Source organism: Acartia tonsa, chromosome 5 (assembly GCF_053477335.1).
Source record: "Acartia tonsa isolate MP-2025a chromosome 5, ASM5347733v1, whole genome shotgun sequence".
NCBI lineage: Eukaryota > Metazoa > Arthropoda > Copepoda > Calanoida > Acartiidae > Acartia > Acartia tonsa.
Genome location: NC_137264.1, coordinates 167,197 through 187,602, shown reverse-complemented (window position 1 = coordinate 187,602; position 20,406 = coordinate 167,197). Strand labels below are relative to the sequence as shown.

Below are 20,406 nucleotides of genomic sequence, written 5' to 3'. Positions count from 1 at the left end.
TGCCTTTGCCCATAGATACATCAGTAAAACTTAAACATTTAATGTTGGTTTTCCTAAAGTGCCTATTTATCACAACCCCTTCCCCCCAATTATTATTTAAAAAGTTCTACCCTTTCTGTTTTTCCATTCTTTTCAAAATAAGAAGAGGGGGGTTACTGTAAAACAATGCTGCTCTAGTTTGTCATTTGTTGGCACAAGGAGCCTGAGGCTTGAATTAAAGATTATTATGATGATATGTGTATACAGTTAAATTTCTCTAGATTGTGTACAACACACATAAATCAGATTTAGACAGTTAGGAGGTTTATAAAACGGAACTATAATTTATGATTTGACCTTTGACATTTCATCTTTCTATATAAAGATATCTTTTTGGCCGATTTTAGCAATCCCCAATTACGTTCAATAGACTAAACTTGAATAATTTCAACCACCTAACTGCCATAGCTATCATGGATAAAACTTTTTAAAAGCGTAACGGATAGCTTTTTTAGTTAATTTTGGCATGTTAGAATTGTCCCATCGATTTCAAATTTTGCATGGTGATTCCTTTAATAGTTAGGTACGATTTAGAAAGCGTAGCAACTTTATAATCATCACCAAAATGTCCGTACGTCCATTTTAAACATGTTGATTTTTTTACTTTTTAACAACAAATTTTTATGTTATCTGATCATCCGATTGATCTGATTTTTGGTGTGTTGATTCCTGGGACAACAAAGTATAATGTAATAAGCGAAGCAACTCTATGATCAAGTCCTAAAAATGTAAGTATGTCCATAAACATTATCCTGAATCAAGCTGTTTTTCAACAAATTTACTTACAGTTTTGCGTTGACTCTTATACATTTATATTCTGATTATTCAGTTCTGACACTATACAAGTATTAATGTCCGTTTGTCCTACCGTTTCTGTGCTTCGCTTTTATGGATGTTGTCATCCTTGGTTTTTGTTCATTAAAATGAATACTTTTAACATATATTCTTAAATTTAAAGCATTAGTAATTTTTTTTTTATTATAGCCATTGTACCAAACACTCGTTGGACTTGTAGTGGTAACATGGATTCTTCTTATTGCAAGGTAAAAAATAATAGAAAAAGAAATAAATCTCCAAAAAGAATGGACAATTTCTATTGGTAAAAGGATGAAAATTAACAAGAAGAGGCCAAAAACAGAAAACCCATTTGTTGTAAATCTTGGCTGAACAATTTATAGAGAAGCAGATATTCCTTATAATAAATTAACAGGATGTTTTTCTGTCTCTTTTTGAATTAGTTCTGCAGTGTCATAGAATAATGAATTAAAAACAGCTGATCCTAAAATAGAAAAATTATGGCGTTTTCCTCTTAGGAAATTTTTTTTCAATTTTGAAAATTTGAGTCCCCCCCCCCCCCTAACGAACAACTATTTTAGTTTAGGTTAGGTTATAGGCTAGGGAGCCGAGCGCTGCGGCTAGGCAGGCAAGGGGGGCAAGTGCTGCGGCTAGGCAGGCAAAGGGGCCGAGCGAGCGCTGCTGCCAAAGTTGTTCGTTGTTGGGGGGGGGGGGGGGGAGGTTGGGGTACTCAAATTTTCAAATTTGAAAAAAAATTTCCTAAGAGGAAAATACCCAAATTATTTCTCAAATTAGATATTTAAAATAAAAAAAAAATGTTTTTAGAGGCCTCTAGGGCATAGACGCTAATTCCCCTAAAGTTCCTGGCTTGCACAGAAACCACCAACCACCCTTTTATTAAATAAAATTGTAATTCAAATGTTTTTCATTTTTGGTCAGTTTATATTGATTAAATGGTAGACTATCAGGGGAAGGGTACTGCACCTAGAGGCACTGCAAAAAAATTCCTTGTTTAACAAAAGGTAGTAGGGATTTATTGTGCTTGCTAAGCATTTTGAGGGAAAGCACCTAGTAACACAAGCATTATAAAAATACACAAACATACAAAAATCTTATGTATACACAAACATTTAATAAGACATACATTTCATAAGATGGACCATTTCCAAGAAGGGATTTATCCAACTCCATTGCAAAATTTTCTTTGCAATGATTACAAGTTCATTCCTCCCTCCTTAGCTCTATAAATAATTCATATTTTATAAAGGTTTAAAATTATGGATACTTTTCTTCCTTTTAACCCCTTACAGTCGGGCCCCTTGCCGCACCTTAATCAGTCGGGGGGGGGGGGGGCGTTCAACGCCCCCCCCCCTATTATCTCAGTTCCTATTAGAGCTAGAGGGCTAAAAATGTTTGTGCAAGTCCCCTGTGTTATGATGAATTTCCGACCTTAAGCAAGTCAAGGTCAATTTTCGCTTCCTTCACCCTTTTATTTAACAACCTTTGTTTTCAGGTCCTTTTTTACTTAAAAATTTCAAATGGCTGTAATTTTTTTATTTTTTAAGCTAGAATAAAATTTTATTTGCAGAAAATGATTATCTTTATGTAAATTTTATATTTGAAATATCAAAATATAAAGTTCAGCGGCCGCAGCTGTACTTGGCAGCTGCCAGCCGCCGCAGTCGGCGGTCGGCGGGAAAACGGCGGCAGATCTTTATGAAATTTTAATACGTTATGTAAACATATAAAAAAAGCTTAAGTTTGAAATTTGAAGTCTCTAAGTCAAAAATTAGGGCCACAGGAGCCTTTTAAAGATTTCTGGAGACCTGGAGGATCAGGACCGGCAGGATCATACCTGGAACCTAAAATTGACTTGAACACCTGTATTTAATATAAGGATGTACTACTAGAGGATATTTTAGTATTTTGGTAAGATAAAATGCTTTGTTTTAGTAAAAAAAAATATTTTTGCTCTTTACCTGGATGCCCGCCAGTTATGTCTCATACCCACACTTAAAAAGTCAAGCAGTTTGGGCTCTTTATCTTTCACACACAGAAAATGAGATAGAAAAAACCGGATGGGGGGGCGTTCAACGCCCCCCCCCCCCCGACCGTTAAGGGTTAAATTTTTAAAAATAAATAATTCAGCTCTGTAAAGAGTCTAATTTGTTGTGTATCTAAATTTTCAATCACATCTCATAAATTTATGGTCATAGCTTTTATAAGTCTTAACGTAATTGGTAGGGTAAGCTATTAAATCACTTTTTTTATACTAGAAACAACTGCTATCCCAAACTACTAAGAATATGGAAATAAATCTCTAAAAAGAAAAAAACAATTTCTATTTGTAGAATTATTGAGAGAAATTATGTAGAGTTTACATTAAAAAAAAGTGAGGCAATGGGTCTTTTTTTAAATACCCCTTATATTTGATAAGTTGAAAATGAAAACGGTATTTTTTTCTTATATGTTAATTTGGCATCCAGAAAAAAAACGTGCTGAAATGGGGTGTAGGGATCAAACCCCTCTTGACAGGGTTCTAAAACCCATGATATACCTTTCTAAAACAGCCAAGTGGGTTGTCAATTATAAAATGTCACACATATTAAAATTTAGGTTGGTGTAATATGTTTCCATTTGTTCATTTTGAACTTTACATATTTATGTTTGTCTATATAAATTTATTATTTAAGTATATGATTTGATGTTCAGGAGATTTATTTAGATAGTTATTCTGTTTTCCATCCCATTTATGGGTGGGGGGGGGGGGTTGATAATTGGGCTGAGTTAACCCAACCACCAATAATGTTTTTACCTGGGCCTACCAAAAAGCTAAATATCTAATAAGATTATGAATTATACCTCCCCATTTACTTGTTTGAGGACAAAAATACCTTTAGAAGTGTTTTTGGACGATTCTATGGGCATTATTGTGCCAAAAAATATGTATCAAGAACTCAATTTTGAAATTTTTTGGTTCTTTTCTTTGGGGGTGGGAAGGGGGGCACGGCTCCTGCCCTGGTAGAGATATGGCCTTCAAACTTTAATATGCTCTTGTACATGTCCCCAATAGTATTTGTATAAATTTTTAGCTCTTTATCTCAATTTAAAGAGTTTTGCAGCCATTCTTGCAAAGGATAGAATATTTGAGCATAAGGAAAATGCTCAAAAACCATTTATAGATGTTGACACCTAAGTTTTGAATTTTTATTTTACTTTACTTTTAAAAAAAAGACTGAAATTTTTCTTTGTTTTTCTATTAATGGTCTTAAAAAACGAAGAACATAAACCATTAATTATTCTATTAACTATGAAAGGATTAAAATTGCCTTAAAAAAAGTTTGCATAAAAAAAAACACTGTATAACCCTATTGAAGGTGTGTTGAGACATTCCCTATTCTTTGAGGCACTGCACTACTGTACTTAAAAAACAAAGAAAATAAGCCATTAGTCATTAACTTCTGTTGACTATGAGTGAGGTTAAATTGCTTTCAAAAAGTTCTCATAAAAAAACACACTGTAGTTTAATAACTTGATATCATGATGCAACTAAGCCTAACCCTGGGACACAAGGTAATAGAAAATTATTGTTTCTTAATGATATCTTTCTATTATTCAGAAACAATTAGAAACTACCACTACTACAACAACTACTACAACTCTATCATCAACAACTACCACTACTACTACAACAACTACCATCACTACTACAACAGCAACAACTACCACTACTACAACAACAACAACTCTATCAACAACAACTACTACCACTACTACAACAACAACAACTACCACTACTACAACAACAACAACTCTATCAACAACAACTACTACCACTACTACAACAACAACAACTCTATCAACAACAACTCTATCAACAACAACTACTACCACTACTACAACAACAACAACTACTACTACTACAACAACAACTACTACAACTCTATCAGCAATAACTACTACAACAACAACAACAGTTAGAGAATGTACCAAAATAGGTAATAAAATAAATTAATAGACAGAGCATACATTGACTTCTTGTTTTTTAAAATAGATCAGAATATTCTGAATCCTGTAAAAAAATGTTTTTGGATTAAAACAAAATTTAAGTTAGAATTCCCACAAAAAAATAGTAAACAAAAGTCCCAATAAATATTAAATAGAGTTTCATAGTTACATTTAATTATTTTGGCATTTGTAGTTTATGTTAATATATTTTTTACAGATAAGCGTGGTCTGGAATGGGTGGCATTATTTAATGAACTAGCAATAAAAAACTGTTCTGAAATTTCCAATTCCACAGGTGCAGTATACTGTCAGTTTCAATGTTTAAAGGTTTAGATTAAACATATTAGAAAAAGACATGGTTTATCTCATGATTAAGTTTTTAAGTGATCCTTTCAAACCTGAAATTGTAAATGTAAGCTTGTATCTAGAGTTGATTAGTTAAAGTATATAAAAGTCAATTGTCTGAATAATATTAACCCTTTAACGCCCCCCTTAATTTCTCAGTTCCTATTAGAGCTAGAGGGATAAATTTTTTGTGCAAGTCCCCTGTTTGATAATGAATTTCCGACCTTTTATAAGTCTAAGTCAATTTTCGTGTCCTTCACCCTTTTATTTAACAACCTTTGTTTTTAGGTCTTTTTTTACTTAAAAATTTCAAACGGCTGTAATTTTCTTATTTTTGAAGCTAAAAGAAATTTTTTTTCTCCAGAAAATGTTTATTTTTATGTAAGTTTTACAAAAATAAATATATAAATTTCGGCAAGAAAAACGGTGGCGGATCTTCATGAAATTTTATTGTGTTATGTAGACATGTAAGAAAAGCTTAATTTTAAAATTTGAAGTCTCTAAGTCACAAATTGCGGCCACAGGAGCCTTTTAAAGATTTCTGGAGACCTGGAGGATCAGGACCTGCAGGATCATACCTGGAACCTGAAAGTGACTTAAACACCTGTAATTTATATAAGGATGTACTACTAGAGGTTTTTTTAGTATTTTGGTATGATGCTTTTTTTTAGTCAAGAAAATATTTTTGCTCTTTACCTGGATGACCCTGCCAGGTTTGCTGGCATCCTGTGCCCGCCAGGATGGAGATATTAAAAAAATTCCAACTCTCAGTTATGTGTCATACCCATACTTTAAAAGTCAAGCAGTTTGGTCTTTTTATCTTTCACACACAGAAAATGAGATAGAAAAAACAGGATGGGGGGGGGCTTTCAACGCTCAACGTTCAACGCCCCCCCCCTCCAACCGTTAAGGGTTAAGGTTAACCAAAACAGGGACTTTTGGTATATATATGCCACAGAGTTTTTACAGGTTGCTGAAAAGTATTTTAAGAAAAGCCAAGAATTTTTTTTTATGTCACTAAACCAAAATGTACATTGGGATATAAGTATTGATGTATTGTATAAAATATTACAGAAGGATATTCGTTTTGGTTTTGTGATGGAATAATAAGAGACTTTAACACTTCAGAGCCTAATAGGTAATTTATTATTTGAAACCAACAAAAAAAAAGATTAGTATCATAAAAGTAAAGAAGTGAATTGTTGCTAGAGGTCCTATAAACAATTGGCATTAAAAATTGTGGGAAAAGTTGAAAACCAAAATTATCTTTAGGAGCCAATGTTTTGAATCCTGGGTAGAGGACATAGACAACATGATTAATGAAGGTGAACATATTTTGAACTGTTATGTTACCAAACAGTGATTAAAGACTAAAAGTTAAAAATTATGATTATTTTAAATGATAAAATTATTATTGTGTTGATACAAATAAGAATACTTAATAAGAAAGTACACTTTTTATAACATCTCTGAATGGTTGATAGGTTCTCAAAGAAATGAGACATTAGAAGCCCAAACTGTATAAGTAAGGCATCTACAGTGGTCTTTTTGTTATCTAAGTTTCACAAAGTTTGTAATAATTCCTAAATACTTGAGAATAGTTATTTGGTATTTGTATGTCTGTCTCTCCTTTTATTTGTCAGTGTGTTCTAAGGCAGGTAAATATATTTCCATTTGATTCCTTTTTTTGAGCTAAGATTGCTGCTTTTTATTATGATATCTTTCTTTTTGAATTCCATCCTGTCTGTCTTTTGGTCAAAAATGAGATTGTAAGCTTATTAAAGTCTGTTATTCTAAAACTTTACTTTACATTTAAATAATCTAACACAATACTCTCAACTCATGTTTGTAAAGGTTCCAATACAGACAATCAGATAGTTGATTACATAAACGAAGAATTGAGCCAGGATAACAAGGTATTGACTTTATTCTCTTCTCTAACCTAGAAATTCTAAAGTAATTATCATTTTAAGTTATTTATTTTCTTTTATTGATTAGGAGCAATTTGGAGGAACTATAATCAGATTAACAGAGTCACTAGATAAACTTGTGTTTGATGGACAAAATGAGTCCAGGTAAAGTGTGCATTAAAATGTTATGCCAAATAAAGAGTTTTTCAGGAAGCCTTGTTTCTTTCATTCTTTCCTTTTGTTTTTGTTTCTACATTTAGCCTCATATAGTAAGTAAATCTAAAACATGATAGCATTGACTGTTGAACTTTAAATGGGGATTAGTGCAATTTATAAAAATCTTTTCTTTATTTAAATACATTCACAGTCTCTATATTATCAGGATATTTTCTAAGATATTTACTGTTCAGTTTTCATATAATATTGTATCCCTTTAAAGATCTTCCACTCTCCTGATTTTAAGTATATTTTTATTGAAAATGTATTTTAAATTTAAACTTTTTTTTGCTCTTGGCAACATTTGTTGCAAGAACATATTATAGGTAATGAAACAAGTGGTAGGTCAAAATTTATTTATAATTTGGGTAAATATGATCCTGATATTTCATTTCATGCAGCTTCTGCAGAATTTTGTCTACATATTTTTAAAAAGCTTTGAAGCAGTTGAAGTGCCTGTCCAGCACTGGAACCCTCCACCCCATTTTAAAATCAATTGAAAATAATGAGGGCTTATAAGTCTAATATTTTTTTATGTACAATAGTGAAGATGGCTATGATACCAATTTTGTCAACACATACCTGAATGTGACAGATCAGATTTTTAGGTATAAAAGTATTCTATAAATAATTTATTTTATGTTGAAAGATGTCTAATATTTTTATTGTGGGTAGGGGTAGGGTATAGAATTTCTAAATGAAAGTTAATTTTACCTTGTTAGCTATTTATATTTTTTTGTTTTTTTTTTAATTGAATGTAACCTCATTTAAGTGATTTAGGGCAAAATATATCAGAACAATGAAATTGAAAGTCATATTATATCACCAAAGGATATGGTATTATGATTATGCCAAAGCTATATTTTTTATGTCCAAAATCAATTACTCATCAAAAATTAGTCACTACATATGTTGGCAAACTGAAATACACCATGTGAAATCTAATTAATAACATGTCTAGGTCTTATCTTGGCTGGGAGGAAATTACTGATATGGAAACTAAAATGAAAACTGTAGTTAAAAATCTAGGTATGAATACATAATAGTAATTTTTATCCACTTGCATTTAATTCAAATCGTTTTCATTATCTTTACATTGTATTTTAGAAACAATTGATCAAGTGGGGTACAAGCTGGGAAAAGTATTAGCCAATACTAAATCTAGGTAATCTCATTTTATTCTATTAATCCAATCTAAACTTTGAGAAAATTCTTTCCTAGTATTAGAGATAATTGAAAGCAGATTAATAAAACTATAATTACAAAAAATATTTAGATTATATTTTTATTAAGAATGTGTAAAGCATCACATTTCCTGTTGGGTTAAAATTGTTTCAATATTATTGTTGAAAATAAGGGAAGTCTTGGCAGAGAAAGAAATAAAAGAAAACACAAAATGAAAATAATAAAGTTTTTATACCTAAATTTTGTTAAAGTAAACTTAAGTTTTGATTATGTTTTTCAGAAGAGAAGTCGCAGTTACTGAACAATTTGCAGCAATAGAGCTTCAAGTTAAAAATTTGGTCCAAAATCAAGATTCAAATGCATACTGTTTTCAACTTAACCAGGTAATTATATATCAAGATATTTTAGATAAATAAAACTCAAATTTTCAAAACTTAAAGAGATAATCAAAGAACTTTATGTAGATTACTAGCTTGATATTCAGGGAACAATATGTGTTGAGTTGGAATTAGATAATAAAGATGATAATATTTTTGTCCTGACATCAATCAAGTCAAAACAAGATGTTAATGACAAGAACTCTCCTATATTTGCAGAGTAAGTATTTTATTAAGTTATTATCATCAAATATGCAATATACAACCAGGATAAAGTGGAGATGAAAACAATTTTACTACATCTATTTCTTTTATTTACCTAAATTTTGAGTTTTTTATAATTATTCAAAAGTTTGAATGGCTCAAATACTTTTTTCATATTAAATATAAAAAATACTTTTTATTTTCACCAATGAAAAAAATGATTAATGTTGCTAAATTTGTATAATAAACGTTTTTGACTCTAACTTTCCTGAAAAATTAGACATATAAAATGAAACAATTCAAAATTAGGAGTCAGTTAGCTTTTTAACTTTTCTAGTTTTAACAATTAGGCAGTTTTTTATCAGTCTATTTTAAAATATTTCAAACATTGTTTTTTTTTTATAAGTTTGCCAATGGATTCACTGAACCATGGAGGTATGCTTGGTGATAGTCTCCTAGGTAATTTAAGATAATATTAAAAGGGATGTATACTTTTGTAATTTCAGCAGAAATGGGATGAGGTGGGAAAGGAAATTTTAAATCAGAATATCTTTTGTAGCTAAATTCAGACTCAAGATTTCAAACTTCTGACTTTTAATATCTATAACAACTACAAAGATCCTCCCTCCCAGACCCTCCCCTTCACAAAGTGTGTATTCCATCTACCTTTTTTGATAAATAAACATGAATTGCAAAATCATATTATTAACCCTTAACAGTCTGGGGGGGGGGGGGGGGGGAGTGAAATAGAAAATAGAAATTTTTTTATAAATTCAATAGGAATGAAAATTAACAATGGAAGTTACAGCAAGGACAACCTGATCTCAACTATAACTTTTATATGGGAAGATTTATATAAGGTAAGCTTGAAGATATATAAAAAAAATATGTCAATAATTTCATTTTGTTTACCACATTTCTTGTAGAATATTTCTGGATGCCAATTTATCCCTGAAGAACCACAATGTATCTATTTGGATACTGAAGAAAAAAAGTGGTCTACAAAAGGATGTAAGGTAAGAATTATGTATTGTTGAGTTTGGAGATTAAAACCAACTTCATAGAAATATAATTTATTAATTTTTTGTATAGTTTCTTTTACTCTTGGCCCATATCAATAAGTACTTTTAGTGATATATTTTCCATTTTTAAGAAAGACTGAACCATGATTATGAGTATTTCAATTTTAAGGCTTTCTTTTTGCAATCTTCCATAACAAAAAATTCTAGATGCATTAAAGATTGATTAATAATCTAATCCCTTCTCTTATTTTGAAATCAATGTTTTGGTCAGGTTAGGTTAAATTTTATTAGGTACCTTTACATTAAACTATAATAAACAACACCACCAAACATCACAGCTAGCTTAAGCCAGGTACAGGTTTACCTGAGCATACCAAAGAAACTAACTAGCAGGGGTGTTCTAGGAAGGTATTGTGAGTTCATAACTACTCTTACTTAAATCGTAGCTGTAGCTTCCCTACTATGATTTTTTTCATAATATATTTTCTTGGTTGCTGTGTTTCAATTTTTCTTTCTACAAGAATTATGAAATGAATTGTTGTTTTTCAGCGAGCTAGTTTACAAAGTTTAAAGAGCAACTCTAACTGTTAACTGGATATTTCAATCATATAATCCAATTCATCAATGAAAAATAATAAAAAAAATTCATATTCTATTACTAATTATAAAATTTTAAAGTAAATACTTTCAAAGTTATATAATCTACATTTAGGCTAATAAAACATCTTTAATTTAATTGATGAAAGCAATGATAAAAGCATGATTAATCTGTATCAGATTGTCCCAGAATATTTCTGAAACAATTCTGAAACACCTAGAATATTTATAATTTCTCTACTGCTATCTTTGAAGTCAAAGATAAATAAGATTATTTTAAACTTAATCATCTTAACTATGATATGTCTGAAACAAGTATACTGAAATAATACTTACACTAACAGGTATACATATATGGCAAGGACTGTGTCCATTGTGGCAAAAAATATAAGGAGATTAGGTGATACTGAAATAGTTTACATAGTGTATTTAATTCTCAAAAAACGTGTGGTTAGAGCTATACTACACAACAAGAATAAACTTCCTAGTAGAAATTATATTTTGCTTTATTTAAGCCTACTCAATGTTAATCATTTGAGAGTTTCTGACAGGTAATATCAGTACATGTTTAACAATATGATCAGATAATTGACACAAATTACATTGATGATTGATACCAGAACCTATTTCTTGTTTGTTGAACAAATTATTAAAGAAAGTCTCTTCTTTTTTTAAGGTGTTTTATGATTTATAATCTGATCTACTAATTCAGATGATCTATACAGACCTGTATTTTTTTCAATCTTTGGGATCTTGCAGTCAAACAAATTTACAATTGTATTTCTGCTCTGTTTTATCATCTGAACATGTATTTCTTTGCAGAATAAGATCTTCATAATTAAGCATAGCAAGTAATTTAGTTAAATTAACAGTATCTTTTTGGCAGTACATATTTCAATATGTACTGCATGTGCCAGTTGGAAACACAGGATTGTTAATGTTATAGTTCACATTCATAAAATATAAAGAAACTCCCAAATGATTAAAATTGAGAAGGCTTGAATAAAGTGAAATATATTTTCTACCAAGGAGTTTGTTCTTGTTGTGTAGTATAGCTCTAACCACGCGTTTTTGAGAATTAAATATACTATGTAAACTATTTCAGTATCACCTACTCTCCTTATTTTTTTGCCACAATGGACACAGACCATGCCATATTTGAATTTTAGTGTTAGGATTATTTCAGTTTACTTGTTTTAGACATATTATAGTTTAGATGATTAGGTTTAAAATAATCTCATTTATCTTTGACTTCAAAGATACAATTTGCAGTAGAGAAATGAAAAATAGACTTGGTGTTTCAGAATTGTCTCAGAAATGTTCTGGGACAATCCGATACAGATTCACCATGCTTTTATCATTGCTTTCATCAATTAAATTTAAGATAAGGATGGTTTATTAGCCTAAATGTAGATTTATAAAACTTTCAAAGTATATACTTTAAAATTTTATAATTAGTAAAAGAATATGAATTTTCTTATTATTTTTCATTGATAGATTGGATTATATGATTGAACAGTTAGATTTGCTAATAAAACTTTGTAAACTAGCTCGCTGAAACAAACAATTCATTTCATAATTCTTGTAGAAAGAAAAGTTGAAACCCAGCAGCTAAGAAAATGTATTTTGAAAAAAATCATAGTAGGGAAGCTACAGCTACGATTTAAGTAAGAGTAGTTATGAACTCACAATACCCTCCTAGAACACCCCTGGTAGTTAGTTTCTTTGATATGCTCAGGTGAATCTATACCTGGCTTAAGCTAGTTGTGACATGTATTCAGTTTTTGTTCCTAAACTGTTTTTTAAGTAGATTTTTCCAAATCTAAATTTTCTTGAATACAATGAATCTGACAATATTTTATCAAAAATGGATGTCTCTAAACAATATACGGTAATATCCTCTTAGAAATTTTTTTTTTCAATTTTAAAAATTTGAGTATGAACTCTGGCTGCAGCTCTTGGCTCCCTAGCCTTCCTAGCTGCAGCGCTCAGCCCCCTTGCCTGCCTAGCCGCAGCGCTTGGCTCCCTAGCCTAAAACCTAACCTAAAATAGTTGTTCGTCATGTTTGGGGGGGGGGGGGGGACATATCTTACCCAAAATTTACTAATATACTTTTAAAATTTATTTCCTCTGCAGTAACTGTGGGTCTTGATTGGTTGCATTGCAGCATTACAAGCCTAAATGACTATTTTCATAACACCAACAAAATATGCCATACATTAGAAAATTACACAGTAATAATGATTCTTATAGCATCCTTAGGAATATTAATCATAACAGATGAATATATGGTTTGAAAAACTTTTTTTCCTGCTATTTTGTAACAAAACCTTTAGCATTGTTTGTACACCTAACTTATTATTATTATAACGTATATTATTGGTTTTTAATCAGTTTAAAACATAAAATCACACAAAAATATTAACAAAACATAAATTTAAAATTATTTACAAATACTACATAAAATTAATTTTTGGTTTCTTGAATATGATCAGTCTTTATTTAACAACTCAAAGATATTCCATTTTTTTTGTTTTGTGTGAGTGAGGGCAATGACATCTTTTTCATTAACACAAGGGTATCTAAATATCCAGATTAACTGTCAACACTGGGCCATCAGCTTGGATCTGAAAAAAGAAAGAATGAAAGTATATGTTAGAAAGTAATAAGTTGAAAGAAATGTGACACTTAATTAGAAAAGAAAGTCATGTAATAACGCTTACCCTTTTATCCTCTTCTCCACTTATTATATGCGTTTTGATATTTATGAAAATGCATTAATTTTGCTCTATTATTCTTTTAAAAGTCTTTTAGCATTGCCAACGCAGGTTTATTTTTTTTATTTCTACATTCAAAAAGAAACCAAGCTGAAAAAATAGTTTCTGTGATAACAAGTATTGCCTTATAGAAAGGTATATTAGATGGTGCACCCAAGAAAACAAAATCAGCAAACCCATGTTATATTAGATTGGTAAAGAAAAGTGTTAAAATATTCTAAAAGTAATTCTGTATTTGTTGAACAATACAGATAAGAATGACAAGAAGATTCTCTAGGGGTGGGAAGATTTAAAGCGATTGCACATTGTCTATGAAAAACAGAAAAAATCTTTTTTCAAGAGCTTTTTAGAAACTTTGGCCTTAAAAATCTCAGATCTACTGCAGTTCATGGTAAAATATTACTTGTAACAAATGCTGCCTGGTTCCTGGCAATATTACAAGATTCCTGGATCCAGCAGCATGCATATCCCCCTAAATCCTAGGTTCCTGTTAGCTGGCAATCTGCAAATTTTACAGGTTACCAGCAATAATAGAAGATTACTGACTTACAGAAGTTTTTACCCCATTCCCTTTCTCACAATTTCTTAGAAAGTAAACAGCAATGATTAATAAGGGACAGTAGCTTCAATTATTTTATGTGCATTTCTAATAAAGGTGGGGGAAGGATATAGGAGAATGGGATCTTTACCTATTAATTTAACTGTTTCTATCTTAATATCCACTTTTGTGCCAAAATTTGGGCATGCTTATTTATTTTTATAATACATAAAAAAGTGGGGAAGATATCTTTGTAGTTATAATCGTATTGGTTAACTGATTTTTTTTCTAATTGTGGCTCTGAATTTAAACAGTAAAACCAACGAACTTGAACACCAGTAGAATTTCAAAACATAACACCTATTTATTTGAAAAAAAAACAGTATGAAAAAAAATTTTAAAAAGGTATAAACTTGTTGAAAATTAAGGGCATTCTTGGACTGTTTGGTAACGGTTTTATAGTTGCTATGCTTTTTCAATCAAAGAAATTTTCCAAGGATCATCATCATAAGTTTGAAAATTATAGAACAATTATAACATGTCTAAATTGACAAAAAGAGTTAACTGTGAGGTAGAGACAGATGTACAGACCATGATTATAGAAAAGCTTCACTCTTAAAAAATTACTGGTAGGAAATTGATTTGAGTGAAACCATGTAAGTAATTAGCTCATGGCAGAAGATTTTTATTTCAAATTATTCTATACCCTCTCTTTTTAGGCTTTTAAATCTTTATTCGATAAACTCTTACACACTAAAATCAGATTTGATTACTATTCCTGAAGGTGCCTAGTTAGCGCACAATCCATCCCACTCAATACTGTACAGATAGCTGTGGTGCAACTTTTTAAATTCCATTTACATGCCATCCCCTCGCCTGTTTAGGCTATATGAACATTAGGGGAAAGCTTAACAGTTTTTTTTACCTAGACACCATAAAATATTGAGTAATAGTTTTTTGTTTGTCCAATAATTCTCAATAACCTCTGAATCGATTGAGTTTTTCATTTTAGGCAAGCTTCACTAATGTGTAATAATTGTTTCATGCTTTTTAATACACTAGCGGCTGCGCCCCTAGCATATAGGGGCACTTTATTTGAAAGGATATGGAAGGAAGAAAAAACCCAGACTTATTTGTAAAATTAAAATAGGCTGAAACCATCTCAGGATCTATAAGAAGCTTAGCTGTAAATGAGAACCATATCAGTACAGCAGTTAGTGAGATCCTTTGCTACAGACAAAAAAGATAATTACTTTATACAAATATAAATTAAGTATAAATTAATAAATTAAATTAAAATTAAAGATATCTTTATAATATGAAGCACTTTGATGCTACAGGTATAAATGCTAGTCTATCCTATTCTATTATATAAAGTAGTAATGTTTTTGTAAGAAGCTTAAAATCTCAATACCTACTAGACTGGATGCTGTGAGTATTGGTGCAAAAAGTGGGGACATGATTCCAGTGACGTCATATTTTTCTTTCCCGAAAAAGAGAAGGGGGGAAGAAAAGAAGAGATGGAAGAAAAGAGGGTTTTCCCCATCTCTTTTGAAGAGATTTTTTCCCCCCTTCCCTTTTTCGGGAAAGAAAAATATGAAGTCACTGGAATCATGTTCCCATTTTTTGCACCAATACTCACAGCATCACTAGACTGATTTGGTTCTCCATTTTAATTAGGCTTCATATAAGTCCTGTGTTGGTTTTATGATATTTTATTTTCAGATGTAAGTCTTGGGCTGGTTTTAAGCTATTTTTCCCTCAGAGTCCTTAAAAGTAAAGTAAAGTAGTAAGCTTTTTTGTCTGTAGCAAAGGATCATGCTAACCGATATGGTCCTCCTTTACAGTGAAGCTTCTTATAGGTCCTGAAATGATTTTAGGCTATTTATGTTTCTATAGATAAGTCTTGTTTGGTTTTAGGCTATTTTCTATCCTTTCATATCCCGTTGAATATAAAGCCACTTGATGCGCAGCAGCTAGCTATATAAATTACCAATCCATATCCCCTCAAAAATAGAGCAGCTAGATGCTAATGGCGTAGCCTCTAGAAAAAAAAGTTTTGAACTTAACATAGACAAACATCAAATCACTTACATATAGCCTAACTGCTTCAACCCTCCAAAATGTTTAATAATATATGGATGACACGGCCATTTCTGTGGTATTCCTCCCACTTTCAAAACTAAACATACTCAAGATTAGTTTTTAGATTTCATAATATTTATACTGCCCCACCTAGCCCTTCCTTCTGTTTATAATTGATTTGCGTAATTCCTGGCCAATTATATAATATGCCTACCTAAATTTTTCAATATTTAAATTTAATGCTAAAGGGAAGTCATACATGTTCTATAAAGCCTCCTTTAACCCTCCCATATTTTTATTATTGTGCGGTTGTCTGGGCCATTTGCTTTGTATACCTACTAATATTTAATATATAATCATACTGTTTATAAGTAACAGAATTCTGCAATATCTATACTAACTCCCTCTTCCCCCCTTTCCTTTCAATCTCTCCAATTATTATTGATGTGCGTGTATTAGACCTTTTCATGAAAATACACTTTTTCGAATTTTAGTCTTCTGCTAACCTAAAAAGTTACTTTAGGAAATACATGTACAAAATTTCAGATATCTATCTCTACTGGCGACCTAGCGCCAGGCATGTAAAATATCAACAGATAACGGTAGCACGGCGGTTTTAACAATATCTCAGCAATGTGCAGATTTTAAGCTCTTCTGCATATTTCAATTTAAACACATAAGGACAAAGGTATATTATCCCAAAAATCTTTTGTCAAAGTCTACTCTACACCTAGCGCCAGTCAGTTTTCTAAAATCATGCATTTTATACCTGTGAAAATAGAAATCGCCAGCGCTAGGTGTAGAATAGACTTTGACAAAAGATTTTTGGGATATTATATCTTTGGCCTTGTGTGTTTAAATTGAAATATGCAGAACATCTAAATTCATCTTCCAAGCCAGTCTCTAAGCATTTTAAATTTTTTATGAAATAACGGGATTTCAAAACTGCCCTTTGAAAAGGCCTAAAAAATATCTTTTTTTGTCACTTTTTTCACTGCTTGCTTATAGTTACAACTTATTAAGATATTATGCTCAGTTAAAAAAAATCGGCGCCTCCAGCACTAAAACCGGCAAAAACTGGCTGTTAAACTTCTGTGTCCCTACTTGCCCCCCTCTTCGGCCAACAGTAGTTATCTCAAGAAGTAAAAGAGATATCACACAGAAAGAAAACTTTTAAAATAAAACTGAACTAAGTAACCATTACAGATTTCATTTTGGGACTTTCCTTCTAGGGGCTTGTGGAGCAAAAGACCCCCCAAAACAATAAAAATATGAGTTCTGAGCTTATTTTTAAAGATATTAACCTGATTTTTTTGTTGAAAACTTTGTTAACATATTGGAACTGGGTAACATTTACAGATTTCATTTCGGGACTTTCCTTCTAGGGGCTTGTTTGGCAAAAGACCCCCAAAAACTAAAAATATGAGTTCTGGACTTATTTTTAAAGATATCAACCATATTTTTTTTGAGAAAACTTATTTCACATAACCAAACTCAGCAATCTATACAGATTTCTGTTTGGGACTTTCCTTTCAGGAGCTAGTGGAGCAAAAGACCCAAAAAATATGAGTTCTGAGCTTATTTTTAAAGATATCAACCTGATTTTTTAAAAGAAAACTTTTCAAATAAAACTAAACTCAGTAATGTTTACACATTTCATTTTGGTACTTTGCTTTGAGGGGCTTGTGGAGCAAAAGACCCCAAAAACCACAAAAATATGAGTTCTGAGCTAATAAATAAAGATTTCAACCTGATTTTTTTAAAGAAAACTTTTTTAACATAACCAAACTCAGTAATGTTTACAGATTTCATTTTAGGACTTTCCTTCTAGGGGCTAGTTGGGCAAAAGACTCCCAAAACTAAAAATATGAGTTCTGAGCTTATTTTTAAAGATATCAACCTGATTTTTTTGTTGAAAACTTTGTTAACATAAACAACCTCAGTAACATTTACAGATTTCATTATTGGACTTTCCTTCTAGGGGCTAGTGGGACAAAAGACCCCAAAACAATAAAAATATGAGTTCTGAGCTTATTTTTAGAGATATTGAGCTGATTTTTTAATGTAAACTATTTAAACAAAACTGAACTCAGTAACCATTATAGATTTAATTTTGGAACTTTACTTCTAGGGGCTTGTGGAGCAAAAGACCCCCTAACACTTTAATTCCTTCTAGGGGCATGTGGGACAAAAGACCTCTAAAACAAAAAAAATATGAGTTCTGAGCTTATTCTTAGAGATATTGAGCTAATTTTTTTATGGCAACTTTTTGAACATAACTGTACTAAGTACCCATTACATATTTAATTTTGGGACTTTCCTTCTAGGGGCTTGTGGAGCAAAAGACCCTCAAAAACACTAAAATATAGAGGGGTCTTTTGCTCCACAACAATCGGTTTTGTTAAAAAAGTTTTCTGTAAAAAAATCAGGTTGATATTTTTAAATATAAGCAAAGAACTCATATTTTTGTGTCTTGGGGGGTCTTTTGCTCCACAAGCCCCTCAAAGGAAAGTCCAAAATAAAATGTGTAATGGTTACTTAGTTCAGTTTTATTTAAAAAATTTTCTTTAAAAAATCAGGTTGATATCTTTAAAAAAAAGCTCAGAACTCATATTTTTTGTGTTTTAAGGGGTCTTTAGCTACACTAGCCCCTAGATGGAAAAATGAAATCTGTAAAGGTTACTGTGTTCGGTTATGTGAAAAAAGTTTTCTCAAAAAAAATTAGGTTGGTATTTTTAAAGATCAGCTCAGAACTCATATTTTTTTGTGTTTATTAGGGTCTTTTGCCAAACAAGCCCCTAGAAGGAAAGTCCCAAAATGAAATCTGTAAATGTTACTGAGTTCCATTATGTTAACAAAGTTTTCTAAAAAAAAATCAGGTTGAAACCTTTAAAAATAAGCTCAGAACTCATATTTCTAGTGTTTTGGGGGGTCTTTTGCTCCACAAGCCCCTAGAGGGAAAGTCCCAAAATAAAATCTGTAATGGTTACTTAGTTCAGTTTTATTTAAAAAGTTTTCTTTCTATGTGATATATCTTTTACTTCTTGAGATAACTACTGTTGGCCGAAGAGAGGGGCAAGTAGGGCACAGAAGTTTAACTACCAGTTTTTACCATTTTTGGTGCTGGAGGCGCCGATTTTTTTTAACTGTGCATAATATCTTAATAAGTTGATAATATCTTAAAAAGTGACAAAAAAAGATATTTTTTAGGCCTTTTCAAAGGGCAGTTTTGAAATCCCGTTATTTCATAAAAAAAAATTAAGATGCTTAGAGAATGGCTTGGAAGATGAATTTAGATGTTCTGCATATTTCAATTTAAACACATAAGGCCAAAGATATAATATCCCAAAAATATTTTGTCAAAGTCTACTCTACACCTAGGGCTGGCGATTTCTATTTTCACAGGTATAAAATGCATGATTTTAGAAAACTGACTGGCGCTAGGTGTAGAGTAGACTTTGACAAAAGATTTTTGGTATAATATACCTGTAAAATACCTCTTATGGGCAAGGCTGACAGCCCGAGACCAAAACCAGTTCGAGTCCATCAGCCCAGGAAAACTAAGGGGAGCAGCAGTGTCCCCTTTTCTGTCCATTCACCCTAAATAAATTCAGTTAAGTCTTAATAATCATTTTTGGGTTACCATTAACATCACCCTTATATCCCCGCTAGGGCCGCAGCCCTTAGAGGGATTTTTATAGGGTGAGTTGCAGTGTCTCCTTCTCTTTTAATTCCTAAAAACAGTTATATATATAGTAGAAAGTAAGGTTTACAGCCTTCAGTCTGGATCCCTGAATGTCATAAAGAAAGTTTTGGAGAAAGTAACAACAGATGTATAAGAAAAAGTTGTGTGCGTGTTTAGCTTGCAAGAGAAAGTTCTCAGTTAAAAATAACTAACCAAACTAAGAAGTTAAAATGACTTATGCCGAGAATATGGAACTCTGGAATGAATTAAATAGTCGTTTGCAAGTTTTGCGAGCGGCTCTTGAAGTTAAGGCCAGGACAGACAGAGAGAAGAGAGAGGTCTTCAAACGTTTATACCAACATGGATGGATCACCACAAATCTTGCCTACTGCCGTCCCGCCCCTGAGCAGCCTGCAGCTGCCCAGGCTACCAAACTGGCAGCTCTCCTTCGCGAAATCGATGCACACAAAGCTGAGTGTAACACTGTTTAAGAATTAGTCCTAATCTCAAGTTTAAAACTGGTTTAAAAATGAATAATTTTTTACAGTGAATAAGCTTAGCTACCTATCTAATTATCATAATATTAGAGTTAATCTAATAATGTTTAATATCTAATGTAATAA

The 20,406-nt window shown here is 31.5% G+C and overlaps 1 protein-coding gene across 1 annotated transcript in view; it reads left to right on the top strand.

The window, feature by feature from the left end:
- The first annotated feature begins 1,027 nt into the window (after positions 1 to 1,027).
- The window catches only part of LOC145320027 (adhesion G protein-coupled receptor L2-like), a 34,904-nt gene continuing 15,525 nt past the window's right edge, over positions 1,028 to 20,406 (top strand). Inside the window, exons 1-15 of the mRNA XM_080162470.1 lie at positions 1,028 to 1,082; positions 4,454 to 4,832; positions 5,060 to 5,137; positions 6,262 to 6,325; positions 6,460 to 6,512; positions 7,042 to 7,103; positions 7,186 to 7,262; positions 7,859 to 7,921; positions 8,275 to 8,342; positions 8,421 to 8,478; positions 8,779 to 8,881; positions 8,983 to 9,095; positions 9,486 to 9,538; positions 9,860 to 9,939; positions 10,006 to 10,095. Coding sequence (XP_080018596.1) covers positions 1,062 to 1,082; positions 4,454 to 4,832; positions 5,060 to 5,137; positions 6,262 to 6,325; positions 6,460 to 6,512; positions 7,042 to 7,103; positions 7,186 to 7,262; positions 7,859 to 7,921; positions 8,275 to 8,342; positions 8,421 to 8,478; positions 8,779 to 8,881; positions 8,983 to 9,095; positions 9,486 to 9,538; positions 9,860 to 9,939; positions 10,006 to 10,095 — 1,362 coding nt within the window. The 5' untranslated portion in view covers positions 1,028 to 1,061. The remainder of the gene's footprint in view (positions 1,083 to 4,453; positions 4,833 to 5,059; positions 5,138 to 6,261; positions 6,326 to 6,459; positions 6,513 to 7,041; positions 7,104 to 7,185; positions 7,263 to 7,858; positions 7,922 to 8,274; positions 8,343 to 8,420; positions 8,479 to 8,778; positions 8,882 to 8,982; positions 9,096 to 9,485; positions 9,539 to 9,859; positions 9,940 to 10,005; positions 10,096 to 20,406) is intronic.